The sequence below is a fragment of the Crassostrea angulata genome, chromosome 8 (genome assembly GCF_025612915.1).
Source record: "Crassostrea angulata isolate pt1a10 chromosome 8, ASM2561291v2, whole genome shotgun sequence".
Classification (NCBI taxonomy): Eukaryota; Metazoa; Mollusca; class Bivalvia; order Ostreida; family Ostreidae; genus Magallana; species Magallana angulata.
The window spans coordinates 28625377-28652417 of NC_069118.1; the positions used below are offsets into that span (position 1 = coordinate 28625377).

Sequence of the window (27041 nt, forward strand, 5' to 3'; positions counted from 1 at the left end):
AGATATTGCATTTGATAAAGCAATGCTTCCTTATAAAACAGAAAATGATGTCCCATTTCCTATTGGGAAAGTCAACATATATTGTATCTAAATTTTCAAGTTAGATTTTAAAAAACAAATTCAATATCATGTTCCCCAATACCTGAGATGTACAGAGAAATAATTCGTAATTTTCAATATTTTCAATGCATAAGATTTTTATGATAAAATAATACTAAATGTATAAATAGAGTTCTTAGTGTTCTATTGTTACATATGTTTTATTAGATTTTCACATTAAACGACAAATACGAAATTGAAAAGTATTTACATGTCACAATGATTTATAACCTTTTACAAAATAATAGTTAAATATACAAAAACACCTGGTCCAATCAATATATATATATAAATATATGTGCTATTGTACTTGTGAGATAAAGTAAATAGAATAGAACATCTGAAAGTTCACATAATGCCCTGTACTTTGAACAACTTTCTAAAGAAAAGCAGCCATCACCTCCGTCTGCGTTTCCTCGATGCTGGTTCACTCAGTCGTTTCCTCTTCCTGTTTTCAAAGTCACCAGAAATCTCTCTATCCAAGAAAGACAAAAAATCATAATCATTCAACCTAACTCCTAGGTTAAGGTAGAATAACATACCTTGGAAAAGTCATTCAAATTAACAGTATATTATTTGATTATGAAAGATATAATGATAAATAAACTGTACATGTGTCAATTAAGCAAAAACAGCAGTTTGGAGATAAAAAATGAATATCTAAAAAATTCAAGTTAGTAAGTAACAACAAAAAGCCCATGTGGGATTCGAACTCGGATGTACAGTTCACAAGCCTAATTAACACTTTATCCACTCGGCTTTGGAACAAGTTAGTTGTCATTGCCGTCGTTTAATAGAACGAAATGTCGTTTTTATCAGAGGTCAGCCATTTTGTGTTATTTCGAATTAACATCCAAATATTATTTGTGACATAGAATTCGCCCAGTCTTTATTGCCCCCTGACAACGAGGGCGAAAGGGGCGAAAATTAAACGGAGACGAATATTTACTTGTATACAGTATAACGGTAAATTTAAAAAGAATATTTCATCTCCGTGGAATATGTATTTCAAATTAAAATCAATTTGTTAATATCACCCAACTACTGTTAGTGTATGAAAGTTCTTGTAGTCAAAATTCAAAAAAAAAAATCTTCCTCACTCAGGCATCTAAATCAGCATGATTTAAAGGTCATATGAAACGATTTTCATCACTATGATTTTCTTTCATGAATATAAAGCTTGGTATAAACAAATGTTAAAATACATGATGTAAGATTTTTTTGCCTTTGCATTACTGAGAAATAACCGTGAAAACTGAGCACCTGAAAAAATTCTTGCCCGCTTATCGTTCTTGATTTTGTGGATTTATGACGTCACAAAGACCCACCGATGTAAACAATGCATTAAAACTAGTGTAATTTTACAGTAGTTTATCGATTAAATTTTAGTAATTTTTGCATATATGAACGTGTCTTTCTTTTCAAATGAGATCATTTGATTTCGTAGTAGCCTACAGATGACTTAGTTTTAATTGGTCGTTAATGAATAAATCTAATATCAGCTTCTCACAAAAGTAAAATCATGATGAAGATCCCGTACTGGAGTGGAAATTTAACGAAAGAAATGCTCCAACATTTACAGCTGATTAATGAATTATCCTTATCCTTTTGAAATAGAAACATCATTTTCTTCTTCGGTACGTATAATGATTGAGCTACATTTAAAGGGAATTAAAGCATTTAAATTGATTTGATTTATTTTGTCACATAAAAAAGTATATAAGGCAGGCCAATGAAAATGTTTGAGGCATTGTGTACATAGTTTGTATTTAAGAGCTGCTATAAAATGCCGCAAAATTATTCTTAAATTTTATTTCGAAATAATATAAATTTCTGACTTATTGATATACTTTAGAAAATACTGTGTACACGTGTATTAACGTTTTATTAAATTAGATCGCGGAAATATGGCATTTAAGGATTTAGAAATGTATCGGTAAAATAAATCGGTTGTTTGATGAAAATAGTTGTGAACGAATGTGAAGATAATCAACAGATTTTATTAAGAACAAGCATCAATAATGATAAAAAAAAAACGAAAGAAAACATTGCGGAAGAAAGTGAGATAAAAGGGATCTGTGAGGAAACACCGCACATACACGTTTTAAAATCAAAACACCGCACATTCAAGTACACGTTTCAAAAACAAAATATTTGAAGAAATTTCTCTTAGACTAAAAATAATTAAATGGTAACATATTTGTGAATTTGAAAGTGAAACAAACAATATAATCGTGAAGCGAATGAGGCACAATGAGGCCTACAAGTTGTTTAGAAAAAAAATCTTAATGAATTGCATGAACGTGCAAATGGGAAAAAACGATCAGACTTATTTTTGAATTTGTCAATTTCATTAAAAAGATCAAAATAAAACATATAAATATGTTTATATTAAAATTATATTATACTTGCATGTGGATCTATGAAGAAAATCATTTATTCTCCCTGCAGTTTCGAAACTGAATATCATTATGTACACGCTATTACATGTAAATAAAAGCGCACACGATTTCATTTCTTGAGAGAAAAAATACTGACGTGGTTGATTATTGTATAATTATACAAGTTTTTATTTAAAAAAGTGGTTTTTTTTCTTTTAAAATGCTGCAAAATGACATGGATATTTGTATTCACAACATAGCTTTATAAGGCGATTGGGTCTTACTGACGTCATAAGCAAGGGAGGTAAGCCGCGTAAGTCAATGTTCCTTTTCCCGATTAAGTAATTTTGATCGGCTGTGGCGCTCACATTTTGCATAAAATATCCAAAAAACAATGTCAGTCTTATTAAATAGGCACTTATGAACTCATTCCCGTATATAACTCAATATGGTCAGGATATCGTTTCATATGACCTTTAAAGATAAGTGCATTTTAAGCCAAGCTTCTATGAAATTTATTTTTTAAAGAAATCATAATCCAAGCTGTCAAAGGCAGTGCAAAAGATGCTAAGTATAATGATATTAGCTATTTTAAAATTAATATCAGTACCATTTTTGTAAACACAGGATACATGTATATACGTGAATACCTGGTAAGTACATGTACTGAAACATTGAAAAGAAAAAAAAATACAAACCTTTTATCTGGAACTCTTTCAGTTTTCTTATCATCGCCTTCTAAATTCTAAATGGAGGTAAGAAAAAAACATATAAAATTTTATGCAATTGAAAATCTGACTGAAGAAACACTACAGGAGTCTAAAACCATGCCAAAAGGGTCAAATAGATGTTGATCCTACAGTTTTAAAATCTATTATTGAATCCTAAAATTTTTATCAATATAAATGGAAGATTAATACCTCAAGTTTAATGGAATGTTATTCTATAGATAAATCATGACACTTTGACATTATAAATTTTCACCATTTAAAAAAAATAATAATACATTATAGCATGTAATAGTTTGAGAGGTTTTTTTTGGCAACTAGAAAGTTAAAAATACATAATCCTAGTTAAATACAAAAATTATAAATCAATATCCTTAAGTTAGCAAATTTTTTAAAAGAGTAAAAATTATTAATTTTTTAAAAAAAGTTACATTAAACAATATTTTAAAAAAATAAATTAAAATACATGTATATACAATAAATATGCTAGACATATATACTGTATATATATGTACCGGTACAATTCTAGTTAATAGAAATCACCTTAAGATCTTTGATGGGAGAGAAGATCGTGGACAGATCACTACAGTTGGACTTGTCACTCTTGGTGGAGATGCTGGAGAGATGGCGGGTCCTCGCTGTGGAGACATTCACTGCTCCACTTAGTGCTGGCAACAAGGTGGAAATGTTATCCACATCATACTCCTTCACTGGTGTCTCATCTATATGGAGACTGTCATCTACCATACATGAAATACATGTAACAATAAAGAGATTATCTTAATGTGGACATTAAATGCAATTAAAAATATGACCATATATTAAAATGATGATACCTCTCTCTCTCTCTCTCTCCCTCTCTACCATATATTTGACACTAAAACTGATAAATCTACTAATGTAGAGCATATAACTGATATTATACTATACAAATATTGACTGGGGATGAGGGCATCATTGATTATATTAGCCCCCGAGGGACGAAATATTGCCCAACGCGAATCCTGAAAATACAGTCAACATTTGTTTTGTTATATGAAGAAATAAAACAAAATTTAAGAAAAGAATTGAAAACAGATCGCCGTAATTTTCTCAGCTCAACAAAGAATTCACGAATTCAATTTTGTGCAAAGTTTATTTCCAAAACAGACAGCCGTAATTTTCTCAGCTCAACAAAGAATTCACGAATTCAATTTTGTGCAAAGTTCATTTCCAAAATATCCTCAGCATCAAACGATCACTGGTGATATTCCGCCGACCGTAAGAATTAACATACAGATGTTCTACCTGATTTTACTTCACAGTACTTCGCAAATCCTTATATCTGTTATGATAGCAAACCGTCGCATTGCGCGTCCGTTGTTTACTTGCCTTGACTGACTGTCTATTATGACATCACCTTGTTTTTGAGTCGCGAAGAGTTATTTACGTCATCGTTTACGAATCAACAAATCAGAGGCAATTTTTTGAAATAGAGGGAATGTTCTCTAGATATTATTCCTAGCCGGTCAATATCAAAAAATATTGACCGGTCAATATTTTTCGGACGAGCTAATATTACAATTATTCACTATTTGTCAATATAGAGTTATATAGTAAGAATATACTACTGAATATAACAATAGATTATACTACCTTTCTCTGGATTATCAGATTTTCCAGACTCATTTTGTTCATCAGAAGTTTTTGATTTTGACTTTGGTGTTGTCTGCAATGATGCATAACCAGACCCATCAGTAACAATACCAACACTTTCGTCTGACTGGTCTTTAATGGAGATGTGTTTTTCTCCATTAGAACTCTCCATCAGATTGTGATCTTTCATCGTCTCTTTCTCTTTATCTTCTAACCAAGTACTTGGTTCAAGTTCTACTTCTTCATCCTCCTCATTAATACCATTTTGTTTATCCACCATTTCATCTTCATTATCGATATTCTGACTACGCTTTAAATTCTTTTTCCTTTTGAAAGTTCCCTCATTCTTATATGACTTGGATTTAGAATGTCCATTTCTTCCTGGAAGAGTCGACGTGATGTCAGCTTTATCCACCATGTCCAACAAATCAGGTTCATTTTTTCCTGCAGAGCCTTCATCCTGTTCTTGAAAATCTGATTCCACCTCCATTTCAGTCACTTTTTCTTCAGAAGAATCTCCCGTATCTACTCAGTATCTCAGTGTAAGCTTTCTTGCCTCTAGATGAATTTGGATCTGACTTTTTATTCTGTGCACTTCTTTTAGGCGTATGGTTTTGATGTCTATTTTCTTTTGGTTCATTGCCCATATTTCTATCCTGTTTTCTTTCTTGTCCATTTTGCCTTTGTGCTTCATTTGTAGTTTTAGTCATTGCACTCACAGAAGTGTTTCTGTTTCTAGTTCTTCTTTGATTATTTTGTTCCGTATCTTCAGTGCTTTCATTTTGATTAGCTTTGCTACTTTCAATTTTGCTTTTGTTTCTCACTGATCTCCGTCTTGATTTTCCATCGGTTTCAATCTGAGAGACTGGGTCAGAATCTTCATCTACTTCTGCTATCTCTTTTTTCGCTCCCTTTGAATTTCTAGATTTCTTCATTCTACTTTCAATCTCATACTCAACACAACTTCCCCCAATCGTCCCTTGATCTGACATGTTCTTCCCTTGATGCCTCACCGACATCCTCCTTTCACTTTCTGTCTCACTCTGCACCAAAACAACCTCCAATTCACTCCCATCTCCACCTGAGTTCTCCGTTTCCATGTCTTCCTCCCTGGTGACTTTCCCTTTCATTCGACTTGACTTCATTTGCGTCCCACCCTCAGTCTCGCTTTGGAAGGACATCTTAATAAAATCCTGATTCCCTGACAACATCTCCTCCTCATCACACTGTCCAATCCCTACCCTCTTCCTGTTCCTACTGGACATCCTCTTACCCTCCCCCTCAGATTCGCTCTGTGTCCCCACTGTCCCCGAGTTACTGGCCTCACTGAAGTCTCTGTCTCACTCTCTGGGCCAAGATCTTTTCCGTCTGATGACTTCTTCTGTTTCATTCTCTGTTCTCTCATTCTCTTCTTTGTCTCCGCTATCAAGTCAGAGAAATTGGACTTGTGCTTTTTCACTGAAATCATAACAATGTTAAATTACTAAAGCTGAAGTGACCCTAAATATAGCAATTTTAATTCTTATATATACCAAGTACAACAAAAAAGTAGCAATCATTTAATCCCTAGTTATTTTTTAGAACACTTACTGTAAATCTTCTGGGCCTTTTCTATAGTGGCAGGTGAACTATTTTTCTCAATAAGAAGCCTCTGAAAAAACAAATGGTTTTATCCTAAAAACTTACTCAATGGTACTCCCACACAGGATAAATTAGATGCGTATGTTTTTGTATGTCTCTAATCAAAATGCAGCTGCTTGCTTCTTTCTCATAATGCAGCAACATTGAACATACACATACCACATGTCTATGTATTTTTTTTTAATAATAAACAAGATATCTGTGATCCAATGCTCACTAGTGATACCCCCGCTCTGATGTGAATATGCAAAATAAGCAAAGTCAACATTTAACAGAAAGCTGGCATCCGATTAGTACAGAAATATATCCCACAATATGGCTTGCCTAAACAAATAGTGTCATAAAATTTCAAGCATCTGCGATAAAAAGCTGCTGAGAAATCTTAGAGGAAAACTTGTTTGAAAATTTTTGCTAAAAAATAAGCAAAGTCGTCATTTAACAGGAAGTTGACGTCTGATTGGTACAAAAATATATCCCACAATATGGCATGCCTTAACAAACAATGTGTAAAAATTTCAAGTTCAGTTCCTGAGAAAAATGCAACAGAAATTTTTGTTACGGACGGACAGACAGACAGACACACAAGGGTAAAACAGTATACCCCCTCTCCTTCGGAGCGGGGGTATAAAAAGATGGGGAAAAGAAAACTCTTGATCAAAATAAGCATGTAATGAAAAATATACCAAAAAATCTGAAATATGAACATATACTGTAAACGTGGTTATATTGACGAGTTCAAAATTTGGCGTTTTTTAGTAAGAGACAATTGGCGAGTTTTAATTTTGACGAATTTTTGAATAAGAGTAAGAGTTATCTATCTTTGATTTTTTATAATGTCAGGGTTAGAATTATCTTTCTTTGATTAAATTCTAATGCTAGAGTCATCTCTCTTAAATTGAAATAATTAGCGACCACTGCATGCCTTTGGCTATTTTTTTAATGTTAAAAGTTGAACACATATCAAATTATGTTTTGCTAAATTGAACAAACTAATCTCATTCACGATGTTGCGTTGGTTGAAAACGGCTTCGGTAAAACAAGGCTTGCCTGATCCACAAAAAGCAAACACGTCCGAGAAAAAACATAATTGAAAATGTGAATGAAAGTGTGGAAAAGGAGATGTTAACCTGTAGTCCATCTAGCCCAAGTGGTAGCAGAAAACGTAAACGTGGTAATTACGAACGATTTTCACCTGAAACTAAAGCTAAAATATCGCGCTATGCCAAAAGCGTCAAAAGCTGCGAGATATTATTCAACGACGCTAAATAAAAATAAAAAATAAATAAATAAAAACGGCATATCTGTTAGAATCCAAAAGAAATGATGGCTCGCCCTTAACCGCTCTTACACCCCAGAAACGCGGGAGGCCACCACTACTCGGAAACCTGGATGGAGATGTTCAGGATTATATTAAAGATTTGCGCATTTCATGAGGGATTATCAACACCAATATCGTTCGCTGTATTGGCCGTGGCGTTTTGCTTCATAAAGACAAATTTCAACTGGAGGAGTTTGGTGGGCAGGTATGTCTTAGCAAAGATTTGGCACGCTCAGTTCTTATACGTATGAACTTCACCAAGAGAAAGGTGACAAAGGGAATAAAGCACAAGCCTGACAATTTCGATAAAACAAAACAGAACTTTCTCAATTTGATTGAAAACAAAGTAGTGAGTACAATATTCCGAACAATTTAGTGTTCAATTGGGACCAGACTGGTCTACATATGATCCCTCAGTGTTCCTGGACAATGGAACAATTAGGCGCGAGACAAGTCAACGTCGCCGGGTGTGGGGATAAGAGACAAATCACCGCTTTGTTTTGTGTGACTCTAGATGGTCACTTATTACCCCCACAACTCATATACCAGGGAACTACATCTATGTGTCACCCAAATATCAATTTTCCGGATGATTGGGCAATTACCCACTCACCTAATCACTGGTCTACCGAGGAAACGATGTTAGAGTACATTGAGGGTGTTATCGTCCCGTATGTTGAGGCTGTTCGCGAAAACCTACCCGTGGCACAAATAAATCAACCGGCATTAACTATTTTCGATGTGTTTGCAGCGCATAGAAGCGAAAAGTCTTATGAGCATTGAAAAAGCTAACATTCGATATGTGTTCGTACCGGCGGGTTGTATTGACGAATTACAGCCGCTAGACCAAACAGTTAATAAGAAATACAAAGAACTTCTCAAAACCGAATTTCAAAACTGGTACTCTGAGAAAGTTTGCCAGAAACTAGAAAATCAAAAGCCGGGGGAAAACATCGGCTTAGTTGACATAGACATGAGAACGTCGACAATTAAACCGCTTCATGCACAATGGGTGCAGAAAGTTCATGATGTTATCAGCAAGGATTGCGACTTTCTTGCGAACTCTTTTACACGCGTTGGTATTAATAAAATTTAACTTTGATTGAAAAAAAGTCTGTACAGATTTGATGGAATAAAATAGTTCTTTGTACTTTGTTTTTATTCACTATACGATATTGCCTGAGGTAACAAAGTAGGTCAAACACGGCATGATAATTACGCACGCAAAGTTATTATAGAATGTTGTGACGATTGAATGATAATTGCATTTAAAACATACTTGTTTAGATTTTATGGGTTTTTCCAATGCTAATTACGTGTTTCTATAGCTATTTACATAAATGAATCATTAACTTTGATCTAGTCCTAACGGGATAATGCCGATAAAAAATTCGGGTATTAATACGCTATATATATGATGTAAAGTTTGGCGAGTGGAAATTTTGACGAGAAAATAAAAAACGTCAACATAGACCAATTCTTGAGTATGCCGACGTCATCTGGGATAATACTACAGCTGAACTAGCACAAAAGGTAGAACACATTAATATTGAAGCAGCCAGAATCATCACAGGAGCAACTAAGTTAAGCAGCATCCAAGATCTCTATACAGAAACGGGATGGGAAACCCTTCAAAGTAGGCGTCGCAACCATAAGATTTTGCAGTATCACAAAATAGTTCACGGTTTCGCACCACCTTACCTCACCAGCCTAATCCCCCCGAGAGGTAGCGATACTCACAATTATCCTACAAGAAATGCAGAACGTATCACTCAGGTCAAATGCAACACAATGTACTACCAAAACTCATTTCTTTCATCAACAACCAAACTCTGGAATAATCTCTCTTCTGCCACGAAACAAAATCCTTCCCTATCAAACTTAAAGCGCATACTGCATACCAAAAACATAATTCCCAACTACTATTACTTCGGTCACCGTAGAGAACAGATTCTTCATACCAGGCTTAGACTAAAATGCAGCACTTTAAAACATCACCTTTTCAGTCGCAATATAGTGGATAACCCACTCTGCACATGCGGTAAACCCGAAACTAACGAACACTATCTTCTTGAATGCCCCCTATATACCAATGCAAGAATGTTGCACCTGGATACTATACCTTTCCAAACTGACGTCTACATATTACTATATGGGGATACAAATCTTTCTTCAGCAAATAATGAAACAATTTTCAAAGCAGTTCACAAATTTATTTCAGCATCAAAACGTTTTCAAACATAAACATTTCTCACACATCCTACATCTTTTCTATTATCTTACTCATCCTGCATCTTATTTTTTTTCCCATAACATATTTTTTTCATACACATTGTTTGTTTAGACGTAAATTTTTAGTAAAGGTGATTACAAAGACATTCCAACCTGGACACTTCAGTGATTTATAATTTGTAAATTATATTTAAGGAAACGGATTAATATAAGTGTTTACTTGTTTCCGAATCCTTGCCTAATAATGTATATATGTTGTACGTTGTATTCATAATAAACTATGGTTTTCACTAACATAGTCAAAATTAACACATAGTCAAAATTTCCACGTTTACAGTACTTTTACTAAGCTAGCACATAGCAGCTTATAATCTAATGTAAAATTTTATACAGTGAATAACAAAAGAGTACACATGGACTGTTTAAGGAGTCTGGTGTATCCACGCTTCCTTACACTGTGGTCTGTCATGCTCCTGTTTCTAATGTTCTCCGTTTTCTCCACATCTTTCACTATCTCCTGCACTACAAATAAAAGTGGAAATAAGGATCACTAAATCTAAAAGAAGACAGTGCTGCAGAAATGAACCAAGATATTGCGTTGTTTTTGCTCATCAAATAATTTTTCGGGTTTAAAATATTTTACCATAAGGAATAAATCCACAGTTAATGTTAGTTTAGATTACTGGTGCATGCACATTTATTTCAATTTTGTAACAATTATGAGGTCTTAATACTACAAACACTTAAACTTGGTGTTAGAAAATTTGGCATATTATTCAACTTTCTTTTTATTTTGGTTCAATTTGGGGGTCCTGGGCGCTTCTTTCATTTCAAGAGGGTAGACTTCGTCTTTTCTGATTGACGCACACATTGTCACTGAGAAGCTAATTAATACAAATCTGTGTATACTGATGCATGCATAATATATAAAATTAAACATACCTGACTTGGGCTTCAGTGCATCACACTCTGAATTGTACAGCATCAAAAAATCATGATGTCTTCTGACCAGAGTCTGCAAATAAACACCATATTATTCCAATGCTTCCTAGTCTCTGCATATCTCATATTTAAACAAACTGCAATAATAATAATAAAGTGTATTTTTGACATCAAAAATGAAACATCAAGCTCTTTAAAATGCAAATCTGCACAGGCATGCTAGTACTTCAGATTCCTTATTAAACACAAGGAATTAATATCCACATAAAATCATGAGGAGAACATATCATGTAATTTAGAATCTCGCTTCTATTTTACAGACAGATGTAAACTTGCATAGTTTTATTAAAAATTCAGTGATAGTGATTTTACATTCTCACCATTTGATTCAAAACAGTTGAATCGCAGATTTAAGTACTCGCTAAAATAAGGTATATAAAGCATTTGTTTAAAATGTGTTACTAATATATACACAACAGATTTAGAGATTGATTTATGTTAAATCCATTTTGAATTTAAATCTCAGTCACAGTGAAAAAAAAAGTTAAGATTTAAAATCAAAATTTAAAAATACTTTTTCAAAAAGATAACTTGACTTAATATTTTTTCTTGGTTTAATATTTTAAGAGCTATTAAACCCAAATATGATTTCTTTTCTATTCAAAACAGTAAGTTAACAAAAATGAAATTTAAAAAGGATCACTTTTAATAATACTCTGCACATACATCTAGTGTGCAAGACATTCACCCTGTCACTGACTGCATTAAAATTATTATAACTTGTCCCTGAAGCTGTGTCAATTTGTAATGCATTTTACGGATCTTCAACTACCATACCTTCTTGTCCCCAGCTGTTGACAGTCCCACCTCCTTCAGCTTTTTCTTGATGTCTCTCTCGGACATCAGATTGTAGACTAACTTAGCCATTCGTTTCCTTTTTGGAGTTGGTCTGAAAGATTTGATTTCAAATCAAGTCCCGAATATGATGAATGTGACTGATCCTTCAATGGCTCATCAATGTTATATCGTATATATAGTAGAATGATCACAAATGGCATACAGGGTATGTACAAACTTAATATAATCATATTTCTTTGTTATCAAAATACAAAATTTTCCATCTAAATTAAAATAAATACTTTCAGCTGGCAGCATAATTAACACATTAAAATCTTTATGCTTGCAATATTCTTAGACTATATTTAACATTTACCAATTTTTTACTCATATAAACTTTTGCTGTGTCATATTTTTAATTTTGAACACATCAAACTAAAATGTCAGACCTTATCGACAACCTACTTTCTAAGAGCAGAATTTTTCTCTTCTCCCCCAAGACACAAGTCAAGATGGTCATTCATGGCGCCTTCTTTGAGGGATAATCCACAGACAGGACAGGAAACTGAAATCAGTCATCCATCTATTTACATATAAATATATACTATAATTGACCACCATATAGTACACATAAGGCAACTGATGGGAACCACATATATAATGAAATAGATGAGGTAGATGCACATCCATTTTTCATTACTAAATTACTAATTAAGGCATTTTAGTTTTATTAAATAATAAGTAAGTTTGAAAAAAACCTCAGATCTTCAACCAAAAATCTAAAATGATCAAAAATCATAAAAAGTCATTAAGTACACATTGAAATTTTCAAATGCCCATTAAAACACACATATATAAACTATTTTCAAGAAAGGTACAACATTAAGTCTGAAATACAAAATGCTGAAATACCCATTTGTTTTAGGGAGGGAGAGAATATGCTCTGCAGGGATGACCTCTGATTCTTTGGGTGGACAATTCCCCACCCCCATCTCTGTCAGATAACGACTTCCTGGGGGTGAAGATTCCTCAATTCTCCTTGTTCTCTCTCAGTTTCCAATCCTCACTCTCATCTTCTTCTTTCCCCTCACCGTCTTCAGAAATGAGGTCAATGACATCATCCTTAACAGTAGTAGGTTTACTGGTAATTGTATTTGAATTGGGTAGCTTTCTCTGTCTTGCTTTCTTGCAGCACTGTCTGAAAGTAAATGAATATTGTATGTAATATACATGCCAGTACTTTTTTTTTCAAATTAATTCATATGTACTGTTTTATACTGTTACGACCCATGAACATTGCTGAGTTTAAAAATAATTTATTTATCTATTTATTTATTTATTTATTTATTCCAATATTGTTATTGTACATAGTTTTTTTTTTGGTTGTTGATATTGTTATAGTATGTTCCTATGCGATAGTTGAAGAAGTATCTTATAATATATAAAGGATTTGTTGAAACATGCAAATCTTGATGTTTATTTTAGTACGGTACTGTACTACAGTGTTTTGTATACAAGGATTTCTATCCAGCAGAAATACTACGGGGAATTTATTCAACCAATAATGATAAACATCAGAACAACTATCTGTCGTCTATATCTAACTTGCAGCTCTATTTACAATGAATTAATGTGTCTTGAGTACTCTTTGCCAAAATGATCGCTTACAAGTTATGTCAACACGTGCTCAGCACTTCGCCGCTTCCGAGAGCTATTTTCTGCTTTACATACTAGGCTACATGCCACGATGTTTAGACAGAATAAACACAATCTGCCTTGTTTAAATACTTACGCCTGACTGTTAAGACATCGATAAATTTGTGTTAGCTGCATCATCGTCTTTTTGAGCGGAAACCCTGTAATGTTTTCGTTCACAGACACCATTTAACTTCATGAATATTGATTAGCGGGTCACGTGATAAAGGCTATATAAGGCCAAGCCCGATCAGAACAGAATTAGACGGGTCTATTCATGGTTAACTGCCTAGTCATTGACTAATAGATATCAATACACAAAACGTAACGTTTGTTAGAATATACATGTATAAGGCTCTGTAAACATTTGAGTGGAAACGGAGTAATTTTCACACTTTAGAGCTAGCAGGCCTTTGAAAAATGAAACTTTTACATTTCGACAGTTTTTTGATATTGATGGGCATCATTTGGCAAATTTGAAATAGTTTGTAATTGGCAGCTTGTGTTGATGAGCAGCAATCTAGATAGTTACATCCCACTGAAAGTCCAGTTCTCGTTAAATGACTCTTAACAAGTAGATAACTTCTCAACAATTTTATTTAATGTTTTGCTTTGTCAGTTAAAATTCATGAATACATATATATGCATAATTGTCAATGTGATCCTGGGGAAAACGAAACTAGTACTTTTAAACAGTATTTACATGTAGATAAAAGAAACAAAACTTTCAAGACCATTTAAAGATATCAACTTTTTTAATGCATACGAATTTTCATTACAAACACACTTTACTGTATAAATAGTTATTGAATTGTATTGCACTAAAGTTTAATACATTGAATGACAAATATGAATTTGAAAAAAACAAAACATGTACGTAAATCATGTCATAAGTATTATCAATAAGCATTACCTATATAACCTTTAACAAAATGATACTAATAAATATACAAAACACCAATGCAATCAATATGCATATCAGTTTATGTTTTTGTACTTGGGAGGTAAAGTGAATTGATGAGAACATCTGAGAGTTATCATAATGCCCTGTACCTGAAACAGCTTTCTAACGAAAAGCGGCCATCATCTCCACCTGTGTTTCCTGGAGCTCAGTCTTTTTCTTTTCCTGTTCGTAAAGTCTCCAGATATCTCCCAATCCAAGGAAGACCAAAATTTGCAATTATAACTGCTCAACATAACCATATTACCAACTTTCAAAAGAATTTAGCTCATTGTGATGATACAGTTTTTCTAAATTAATCGTAGGATAAATGCAGATCTAAAATTTATCTTTTTTTCACTTTTAAATACTATAAATAAAAGACATATCTTAGATATTTATTATTGATTTGGAGAGAAACTAATGACCATGTTGCAACTTTGTTTTGACGAATTTAAGACGGGGTGAATTCAAGTCATTTTTAATCCATATAAACCCCTTGCATGTACTAAGTTTGGAAAACTGGCACACATCACGTTGTTTCTTAAAGACGTTCAAAATTCAATTCTTTCTCATATTAAAAAACTTTCTTCATGTTTTATTTCATTTGACTGTACATGGAATGAAAGTTGACAGAAATAACCCCACCATCTCCTCAAAAATAATTTACCGGCCAACCAAACATTGATACACCTACACATGTACATGTATCTTCATTCAGGCACTTTAAGCTAATTGCAATCACATCTGTGCTTAAAAAGAGTCTACACGAGTTGGATCAGAAATATGATGCAGGTGTTGCATAACCATTCCGTCATAAAAAGAACAGAAAAACACATACTCATTCACAATGAATAATGAAACAACATTGTGTGGTAACTAACGAACAGTAATCATGAAAGTAATATAATTGTTCTAATAATATAAGCAATATTCATTAGTGAAAAAATATGTCTAACGAAGAACTGTATATACTATCGTGAAAATACTCAGGTGGCAGTTGGCGTAGGAATATAAATACTTCACATTCACATTTCTCGTGAAAAGGTGATTTTTATTCCGTATTGTAAACACTTGTTATAATATGTTGTATCTGCTGATCATGAATGGAACTAATTTTTTTCAGCCAAATTGTGTAAACAGTACCGGACTGGCAATATATCTTGAAATGATTGTAATCACTGATCGAATATATTAAAACAATCATATGAAAGATATAAACATTTACTCTTTATGTAGGTGTAGTAGTTCTACACTAGTACCGTTGACATAATTATAATCTCCGCATACGTTATGGTCCGTTTAACTCATTTAAACCGTTTAAAATTCCAAGAATATACACATTTTGCATATATAATTGCAATAAGGTACGGTTTTCTTCCTGTCTTCAGATAAGTCAGTTTAATTCAATCTCTATTAAGTATTGTCTGCAGCATTTTAGATGGTTTGTCTACAACATTTAAGATGTTTTATATTTATTCAAATATAACAAGGGATCACTAAATTGTACATGCCTTTGGATTTCATCCTCAACATATATGATAGTTAGATTTACTGTAAACTACGCATTGATTTATTTTGACTATGTCTGCCAAAAAACAAAAACTCTAAAACTAAACTGTAAAACTCTTACAAACACGTACTACGTTTGAAAATAAGTCATCGAACGGAGGACCGGGGGGGGGGGGGGTAGATACAGGATTACAATACACGGGGAATAACTCTAACTGTTTTAAATTTTCTGTCAGGTAAATACAAAACACAGGGGCTCGTCACGAAGTTTTATCAACCTTTTATATATACCACCTCTATACTATAAAATAAACAAGGTGTATTTTATAGTATAGAGGTGGTATATATAAAAGGTTGATAAAACTTCGTGACGAGCCCCTGTGTACATAACACATAAAACAGGCGCAGGCTCAGTCATGTTTCAGAACGTCTGCACACTTGTTGGATGTCCCATTCCATGAATATAAAAAAACAACTTAAACAAGGTTTGTATTCCTTATAAACTTAATCTAATCTATTATAATACATGAAAAATTAAGATACCGACGTGTTGTTGTTTTACATTATTATATTTAAACTATACTACAAATTACTTTCGTTTTGAATGCTACGTTTGAACGGAGAACTGGGGGGGGGGTGTGTTAAAGATAACAATACACGGGGAATAACTCTGTTTTAAATTTTCTGTCAGGTGACCACATTCCACACAGGCAGGTGTGTCATGTTTAAGAACGTCTGCACGTTTGATGCATGTCCAATTCCATGAATATCATGATCAACTAGGACAAGGTTTGTATTCCTTATAAACTTAATCTAATCTATTATGATACATGAAAATTAAGATGCCGACGGTTTGTTGTTTTACATTATTATATTTAAACTAAACCTAAAACTAAAGTACTTTGAAAGTACTTTAGTTTTAGGTTTAGTTTAAATATAATAATAACGAAATTCGTTTTAAATTCAGTTTTATTCTATTATTAAACCACCAAAAATGTATTTTACGTTTAAACGCTTATCAATTAATACAAGTCGATTATTCTATTTGACTATTGTTTCTTTGGAAATATTTGATGAAAGCAGAGCGACAACATACAATTATCACAAGGTACTTTCGTTTTAAATTCAAATTTATTAATAATTATATACCACCAAAAATGTATTTTACGTTCATTAGCAGAAAAAATACATAACCTGCGGAAGCGCGGGCTCTGTCAATTTTTTCTGCAGTGATTGCTACCTTCACATCCCGCATGAATCATAAAAGAAAGCATTTTATTATTTCTATTTACATCTTACTTTTAACTAATTATTAAATTGATTATAAAAAGTAAGTAAAATTCATTAAATTACTGCTTATGAACATTAGTGACGATAGCTAAAAGAAACAGTCAATCGTCTCCTGTGATACTTTGAGTCTGACATCATCATGATTTGTTGTACAGTCCGTGACTTTTCTTAATTACATGTAGGTCGCTGTAGGTTTCGACCAATTGATATACGGTGCGTGTAGATTTCAGTCTTGTCAGTTTCAGCCGCTTTTTTTTTTATATATATATACCATTTATTGATTCCTTATAAACAAGTACATAATAACATATCAGAAAATAGCATATGGTGAAAACAGATTTACAATATATATCAGGTTTTTATAAACTAAAATTGTACACTGTATATGTATATAAGATAATCAGAAAAAAGGAAAAAAATCAACATATGTTGAAAAAACGTATACGATATATATCAAGTTTTTATGGAAAAAAATGTTACATGTACACCGTACGTACATTTAAACATGTATGTGTTAATCAGAAAAACGTGAGAGAAAATAAATCCTTGCATTGATAATTTACATGTGATTTTTTTATTTTTTGGCCCACACATAACAAAGGGTTTCCCTACCATCAGTCAAAGTCTGTGTCCATGTTAGAAACCCTTGTATACAACAGAGGGACTGTCTCCCTCGGAGGGTAGGCGTATATATATATATATATATATATATATATATATATATATATATATATATATATATATATATATATATATATATATATATATATATATATATATATATACATACATAATAGATATAAGCATAAATACATATTCATAGCATAAATGAATATTCATAGTAAAAATGCAAAATTTTGAACAAGTTTCTTTTCTTTCATTTGATGTAAAAAAGATAGAACAGAACAATATGATAAAGTATTCTCTTTAATATACATTCTTAACGATTGACTTGTTTCTTCTAAGTTTTCGACCCTACAGAACATTTTATATTTGTAAATTCTGAATGCAATAAATGAGAGGAAGATATTATAAAGCTTTGTTGTTTCGTTATCATCAACAAAAAAACCAACAATGACATTTTTCCAAACAATAGTAAAATTTAAGCATTGGCTTGCCATATGCCAAACATGTTTTACATTTACACAATCAAAAATTAGATGCTGTGCATTTTCTATCTCGGTTCTACATATTTTGCATTTGTTATTTACACCTTTATTCCACTTACTAATTAACAGATTATTACTTAGTAAATTGTTTAGAAGTTTATAATTAAATTCCGCAATACTTTTATCTTTGACATTTTTAATTTTGTTGAAATATATTGATTTCCAAGTTTCCTTATCTGGGATTTGGAAATCCCTACCAAGCTTTCCTTGTGAAATTGGACTTTGAAATTTGAGCTTTACAAACTTCGAATAAAAACATTTAGTTTTGTATTCTTCGTCATTCTGTTGCATTTTGATATAGGGGATTTTAGAAAAATCATACATGAATTCAAATTTCTTAAACACTTTTTGTATTATTTTATACTCGCAGATCCAATTGATTTTTTTGTTTAACCTATCAAATATATCTCTTGTACTTTTTAATTTACCATTTTCTTTGAAGATGTCTTTAACATATAGTATTCCGCTTTTAATCCATTCATCAAAACATATCGTTTTACCTTTAAAAGTAAATGAAGTATTCGACCAAATTGGTTGTAATAAAAACGATTCGGTATTTATTGATCTGTCATTATTTTGCTTAAAATCTTTACATAGATTAAAACAGGTAAAAACTTGCTTATAAAATTCTGGAAAGTTTTTTAGTATACCATAATTTTCAGTCGATATTTCTGTTGTGCTCATTAAATAGTTTATATTGATATTCAGCGCTTTACAGAGACTATCTATATATTTTTTTACAACATGATTAGTTGTAATAAGGCGGGCAATCCACGTTGCCTTTATAGCCTTTAATTTAGAGTCTATGTCGGTAATGCCTATACCGCCATCCATAATATCACCTATAATCGTATTTCGTTTGATTCTGTCTGTTTTATTCCATATGAAATTGTATATTAATCTATTTATATCATTCACATAATTTCTTTCGGGAAGTTCTAAAATACTAGAAACATATATAAGTTTAGGTAAGGCAAGAGAATTAACTACAGTAACTTTACCGAATAATGTTAATTTTCTCTTTTTCCATGATTCAAACAAAATTTCAATATCGTGGTAAATCTTCATCCAGTTTTTATTATAACACTCGATTTTGTCGTGTCCTACAAAAATACCTAAGCATTTTACAGCCTGTTTAGCTACTTTAATACCTTCTAGATTTTCGAACTGGTCTTTTAAATTTCCTAACAATATGCATTCAGTTTTTGATAGGTTTATCTTTGATCCAGCTAATTTGCAAAATTTATCTATGGTGCCAATAGCATGTTTCATGGATTCTATATATCCTAAAGTAACCGTCATATCGTCCGCGTGCTGTACATTTTTTATTTCATCTTGTAAATTTTTCGAGGTAAATCCATGTATTGAATTATTTTCTTTTATTTTACTTGATAAAATTTCCGCAACAAATAAATATAATAGAGCAGAAATCGGACACCCTTGTCTTATACCTCTATTCATTGCGCATGTTTTTGAAATCCATCCATTATTTTTTAAACGGAAAACGGGGTTTTTATAAAGGATTTTTATCCATTTTTATAAAATCTGGTCCAAAATTAAATTTTTTCAAAGTTTTAAAAAGAAAATTCCATTCAACTGAGTCGAAAGCTTTTTCAAAGTCTAGGAATAGTAATATACCATTTTGATTATTATTTTCACAATATTCGAAAATATCAAGTATAAGCCTTGCGTTGCTTCCAATATATCTTCCTTTTATATATGCTGTTTGTTCATTTCCTATATAGTTATCAATAACCTTTTGCAGACGGCGAGCAAATATAAAGGCAATTATTTTGTAATCAGTATTAGTGAGACTAATTGGTCTATAGTTTGTATGCTGTGACCGTTCTCCTTTTTTGTGAATTAAAGATAATACAGCAAGTCGTTGTGAAAATGTCATTTCATCTAAACTGAATATTTCTTTAAGCATATTATGAAAGAGAATTGATATTTTATCCCAGAAACATTGATAGAATTCAACTGGTAATCCGTCTAACCCTGGTGATTTATTATGTTTCATGTTCATTACAGAATCTCTACACTCTTCTAAGTTTGGAAATTGATCACATGTATTTTTTACATTTTCAGATAAACGCATGATATTACTATTTTGTAAGTAGTTTTCAATATCAGAACTACTTATATTTTTACTACGATAGAGTTCTTCATTAAAGCTACACATTTCACCTAATATGTCATCATCAGTAGAAAGAGTTTCATTATTTTTATTTTTTAGTTCATAAATAGTATTCTGTGTTTGGTGCTTTTTTTCCAAGCCTAAAAAGAAATTCGTGTTTTTCTCCCCTTCATTTATCCATTTTGTGCGAGACCTAATTTGAGCCCCTTTTGCTCTTCTATCGTATAAATCGCTTAGTTGTCTTTCAAGAGTTCGCTTTTTATTCATATTAATTTCTAAATAAGGTAACGATTCTATCTCGATTATTTCCTTTTCTATGTTTTTAATCTGATCTTTGTAACTCTTTTGACTTTTTATTGAATAATGAATAGAAAATCGTTTAACCTCCTGTTTCAGCTGTTCCCATGTTTGCATACAAGTAACGCTTAATTTACTAATATTTTGAATAATGTCATATATTTTTTCCTTATAATCAGATTTTTCAAGTAGAGATGTATTTAGTTTCCAATAACCTGTCCCTCTTTCATTTTCGTGTAATTTAACGTTAAATTGTATAGCCTTATGATGTGACATTCTCGTTCTGTTAGAATGTGTACCGGGGATTTTACGAACTGAGATATTTTTAGCTTTTAAATATAAATATTTGCTTATAAAAATGAAATCAATTCTACTTTTTGGTGTGTCAGTAGCATCGCACCATGTAAAACCGTCTGTATCATTCAGCTTATCCTTCCATATATCAACAACATGTAATTGAGCTAAAATTTCTTTAAGTAACTTGGAACTCCTATCCGTAGAGTTATTTAATTTACAATTAAAATCACCGCATACTGCAATATTTGTTGCATTATTTGAGTAATTATTAATAAAAGATCTCATTCTTTTAAAAAACTGTACTCTGTATGTTTCATTATTAGGTGCATATATATTAACTAAAGTTAAATCTATATCACCAATTTTAACATTGATTAGTAATTTACGTCCATCATTAGATCTATGTATGCTAGAATTTCTATTTCTAAACCTTTCCGAATTAAAATGGATACTCCTCTGCTAAGGGGGGAATCTGAGTAACAGTGTATAGATTTCCCAGGCCATATAGAATTATAAAGAAATTCATTACGTTCGACATAGTGCGTTTCTTGTATAAAAGCTATATCAACTTTTGAGTCGCTAAGCCAATTATAAAATTTAAGTCGTTTTTCTTTTGTATTTAGACCTCTAACGTTAGCAGAGACAAAATTAAACTGATCCTTGGTTTCACATAAAAATTATGAAAATAGATGTGCTAATATATATAGATATACTACAAAAAAACACCGTAATTCTCACATTCAAGAGGAAATTGAAGCTCATATCACTGTCCGTCTCTAAAGTAATGGTCCTGTTTATAAGGAATGAAGTTATCCATCACCATCGCGTTTCTTGGAATCGCGCACCTGGCTTTTAGGAGAGGATTTCCTGCTACCGGAACAACTGCGTTTCCTGGGGTTCTTCAGCTCTTTAAGCATTTGCGAGATATTTGACTGGGATTTAGTTTTTTCTTTTGGCGCAGTTCTCGGAGCGGAGTGAGAGCGACCTGTGGCGCGGCGCATACGCGAAGCAATTTCGGAAATGATATGACCAAGTTTGTTTGATCCAGGCCATGCACTAGAATGTGTGTGAATGGTAGCCATTCTGTCTAGGCCGGAAGCCCAAAAATCATCAAATGTAGTTTCGACAAAAACGTCAGATTTTTTGTACTTACTTTAGGGCATCAGCGAAAGCTGGAACTTGGTCCGCTTTTGCCTCGATGATTTCAGTCATTAGGGCCACCTGATTGTCTGTAAAGCTGGTGGAAGAAGTGATAAATTTCCCAATTTTTTTGGCATCAAGGGCTGATTTAGCTGATTGTATCGCCGTTGCCCTCGGGATATCCCCACTGCGCATAGCCTTAACGTATTGGAAGGCGTGTTCCGCAGACCTATGGCTGACGCCGAAGACGTTGATGTTGCATGGATAAAAGTTGGACAAACAGTTGTCCTGACCAGCAAATGCAATGACATTAGTTTCATCTTGAGAAAAGAACTCGCACTCCTTATCACCAGGCATGTGACCTTCAGATTTGCACACCTTGCATCTTTTTGGGTTAGGGCAGTCTTTAGAGAAATGATGCTCCTCCCAGCAATTTGTGCAGCGTGGGGTGCGCTTTGCAGACGGTTGACCATAATGGTAAATAAAGCATCGAAGACCAGCACATGTGGCTGTGCAAGGTAGAAACGTGCCCTCTGCAAGAGATTTGGCATAGATAAAACGATTTCCGTTTAGAATACCTGTCATTTTCCTGGTAATTGGATGCCGAATTTTTTCGTATTTTAGCTCACTTGTAAAGGACACATTGAAGTCATTTAGCATTTTAATCACTTCATTATCATCAACAGATAGGGGTACACCCTTGACAGTTATTTTGAGAACATTTTCAGAAGGACTCGAGAGCCCAGCAGAATAGGGATTGGTGTCATACACTCTTATAATTGTGTTTCTAAGGTCTATCCCCTGTGCTAGCAGCTTTGACCTGCTTTCTGTTGAGTCTACGTATATTCTCCAAAGATCTCTATCTTTTTGGACACATTTTACATCATTTAAGATGTTGCTAACAGCAATTGACAAATCATAATCAGAAATGCGGTTCTGACCACATTGGATTTCTTTATCCTTCAGGTAAACTGGTTTTAACAGTTCCATTGTGAAATGATCAAGTAAATGATCAAGTACCGTAAGACCGTTAAGAGGGCGTCAAGCGTATCGAGACTCCTAACAGGTATCCGGAATGAGTGAATGATTGAACAGTGTTCGTCAAAATGAATTTGACACAATAATAGAAAAACTCAGTAAACTACTTTTGTAAATCACACAATAATCACAAGTCTATGTATAAATCTATGTACAAGCACAATACACACCGATATCCAAAGGAAATTTTGGCAAGAGGCATAAATTCCCTTGGAAATTGTCAAAAAACACGGAGCTAAACACAAACACCTTCGTATCGCCCTGTGTCACGTAACTTTTTTCGTTTCAGCCGCTTTAGATTTCGACCAACGATAAACGGGGCTTGTTAATTTCAGTCTGGCTGTTTCGATTGTGTAGCTATGAATTAACTATAAGTTTCTGCAAGAAATAGAGGAAATTATACTCGGTCCGGGTAGATGTAAATATATATACATAATAGTCAGTAACATGTATTTTTAGAAAGAATTTCATATGCATTTTAAATATCATTTAATATTATATAATAAATAAGTTAGATCTGTATTATTATTTCGTGTTTATTTTTCACTTTGATGTTTTCATTTTAATTTCTAGACAAATCATGGATCCCCGTACTAGTGCCCAGGATGTGCACCGATGTGACCTTTGTGAGACCGCCATAGTACACAGCTACTGTGACTTTTGTCATGTCAACCTTTGTATGTCATGTATAGGCAAACACATCTCAGATGGATATGACAAACATAAAATTGTCCCATTCCAAGAACGAAGATCAACCCTCGTTTATCCAAAATGTAGGACACATCCACAAAAAAATTGCGATTTGCTGTGCAAGAATTGCGACAACGTATTTGTTTGTTCCTCTTGTACTGCCTCTGAACAACACAGGGAACATTTATTTGTAGATGTTACAGAGGTTTACAAGACAAAGAAAAACAATATCGAAAAAGACACAGAGGAATTAAAAAATCTTATTTCTCCTAAATATAAAGAAATTGCAATGGACTTGGAAAATCAGCTTGCCAACCTGGATGGAGGATATGAGAAACTTACAACAACAATGTCTAAACAAGGAGAGCAGTGGCACAGAGAAATCGACATCGTTATCAACAAAATGAAAACTGATATCAGCGACATTAAAGAGAAACACAAAGACATTTTACAGAAACATTTGGATGAAATCAAACAGATACAGTCTCTGATAAAACAAACATTACTTGCCTTAAAAGAAATTGAGAAATCTACTGCAGTAGCTCCTACCATTGAATACAACTCAAAGATCAGAGAATTTAGCAAACTTCCACCCAAGCTTCAAGTAAAACTGCCAACATACATTCCAAAACCGATAGACAGGGAGAAGCTTTATAGTTTGTTTGGACAGATCACCCCATTATCAACTGCTACAAAAGAAAATGTCTTGTCACAGAACCAACCCAACACTTTAGTCAGAGAACTACTGGATGAGCCAGAGCTTGTTGCCACAATACAGACTGGGTATAAAGAACTACTCGGTGTTACCTGTCTAGATGAAGACGGTGTATGGACGCATGGATTCACCAAAAAAATCAAATGCTTTAACATTAATGGTTCACTTCTCCAAACAATCGGGACAAAATCAGGAAAAAGGCCCAATGACATAGTTGTAAACAGTGATGGGGATTTACTGTACTCTGACTGGAAAACTAGGACAGTGAACAAAGTAAAGAATGGACAGATAGAAGAGTTGATCAGATTACAGGGATGGGCGCCCTTTAATCTGTGTGTCACCTCTACTGGTGATCTCCTAGTTACTATGTACAGTAATGATAAAACTCAATCCAAAGTTGTCCGTTACTCAGGATCTACAGAGAAACAAACAATTCAGTTTGATGATGAAGGTAAACCTCTGTACTCGGGGAATAGTTATGAGAAATATATCACAGAGAACAGAAACCATGACATCTGTGTAACTGACCATGAGGCTGGTGCAGTTGTCGTGGTTTATCAGGACGGGAAACTCAGATGGAGATACACTGTTCATCCCTCAGCTACCAAGAACAAACCATTTAATCCCTATGGTATTACAACAGACAGTCAGAGTCGCATCCTGACAGCAGACATTTACAACCATTGTATCCACATTCTGGATCAGAATGGACAGTTTCTCCGTTACATTGATAATTGTGGTCTGGAGGCTCCTTTTGGTTTATGTGTGGACAATAATGACAATCTGTTTGTGTGCGAGTATTACAAAGGCAATGTAAAAAAAATCAAATTTTTAAGATAGACACCAAATTGGTGACTTATAAAGATAAAGCAGAAACCATTTTCGTTATTTTGGCTTTTTTTTAAAACTTATTAAAGATATATTAAAAAGGTAGTTAAAATCCAGTCATTTTTTCCTCATTCATTATATTACATATTATATACGTGATTTAATACATGATTGTTGAGTAAGTTGAGTTTTTATTTGTTTTAAAATGATTTTTTTTTTCAACTAAATGTCCAAGATATTGCATTTGATAAAGCAATGCTTCCTTATAAGACATAAAATGACGCCCCATTTTCTATTGGTAAAGTCAACATATATTGTTTCTAAATTTTCAAGTTAGATTTTAAAAAACAAATTCAATATCAAGTTCCCCAATACCTGAGATGTACAGAGTAACAATTCGTAATTTTCAATATTTTCAATGCATAAGATTTTTATGATAAAATAATACTACATTTATAAATAGAGTTCTTAGTGTTCTATTGTTACATGTGTTTTATTAGATTTTCACATTAAATGACAAATACGAAATTGAAAAGTATTTACATGTCACAATGATTTATAACCTTTTACAAAATAATAGTTAAATATACAAAAAACACCTGGTCCAATCAAAATATATTTAAATATATGTTATTGTACTTGTGAGATAAAGTAAGGAGAATAGAACATATGAAAATTCACATAATGCCCTGTACTTTGAACAACTTTCTAGAGGAAAACGGCCATCACCTCCGTCTGTGTTTCCTGGACGCTGGTTCACTTAGTCGTTTCCTCTTCCTGTTTTCAAAGTCACCAGAAATCTCTCTATCCAAGAAAGACAAAAAATCATAATCATTCAACCTAACTCCTAGGTTAAGGTAGAATAACATACATTGAAAAAGTCATTCAAATTAACAGTATATTATTTGATAATGAAAGATTTAATGATAAATAAACTGTACATGTGTCAAAGAAGCAGAAACAGCAGTTTCGAGATAAAAAATGAAAATCGGTTTTGACTGTCTCACTGAAAAGTAATTACAACTACAAGAATGTGGACAGTTGATTTGAGAGAAAAGATTTTAACAAAAATTGCATCTTATATTTATAGATTAAAATTTACATCCACTAAGTATGATTCCCTCTATTTCTTACGAAAACTGATTGTAATTCACAGCTGTATAGAAACAGACAGGACTGAAATTAACTCGGTCCAGTTCTAACCATGCAGTTTATCGATCGGTCGGTATCTTCAGGAACCTAAGAAAAATCAAGGATTGCACGAACTAGTCATAATGATGCCAAACTCAAATTCCCATATATAAGACGCTTTGGCTACAGCTTTCATCTATCGTTCTGGTGTACATTACATATGAAACAATTATATATATATATATATATATATATATATATATATATATATATATATATATATATATATATATATATATATATATAATCTAATGACCTTTACTTACTTTTTACGATTAATTCGATTCAT

General features: G+C 32.8%; 1 protein-coding gene and 1 pseudogene across 1 annotated transcript; one reads left to right on the forward strand and one right to left on the reverse strand.

Annotated features, from left to right (window-relative positions):
* Positions 1–271: 271 nt before the first annotated feature.
* On the reverse strand, positions 272–13697 carry LOC128160866 (dentin sialophosphoprotein-like; annotated as a pseudogene).
* A 3331-nt stretch (positions 13698–17028) lies between these two features.
* On the forward strand, positions 17029–26469 carry LOC128157651 (uncharacterized). Its single transcript, XM_052820224.1, has 2 exons — positions 17029–17068; positions 23902–26469. Exons 1-2 carry the CDS (start codon positions 17034–17036, stop codon positions 25571–25573), a joined length of 1707 nt encoding a protein of 568 aa, XP_052676184.1. The 5' UTR covers positions 17029–17033; the 3' UTR covers positions 25574–26469.
* Positions 26470–27041: the final 572 nt, after the last annotated feature.

Bases quoted from the DNA above. Each gene is read 5' to 3' on its own strand.
- LOC128157651 (XM_052820224.1), top strand. From the start codon at position 17,034: ATGAAAGCAGAGCGACAACATACAATTATCACAAG. The intron at 17,069-23,901 runs GTACTTTCGTTT...TTTAATTTCTAG, and splicing joins CAACATACAATTATCACAAG to ACAAATCATGGATCCCCGTA.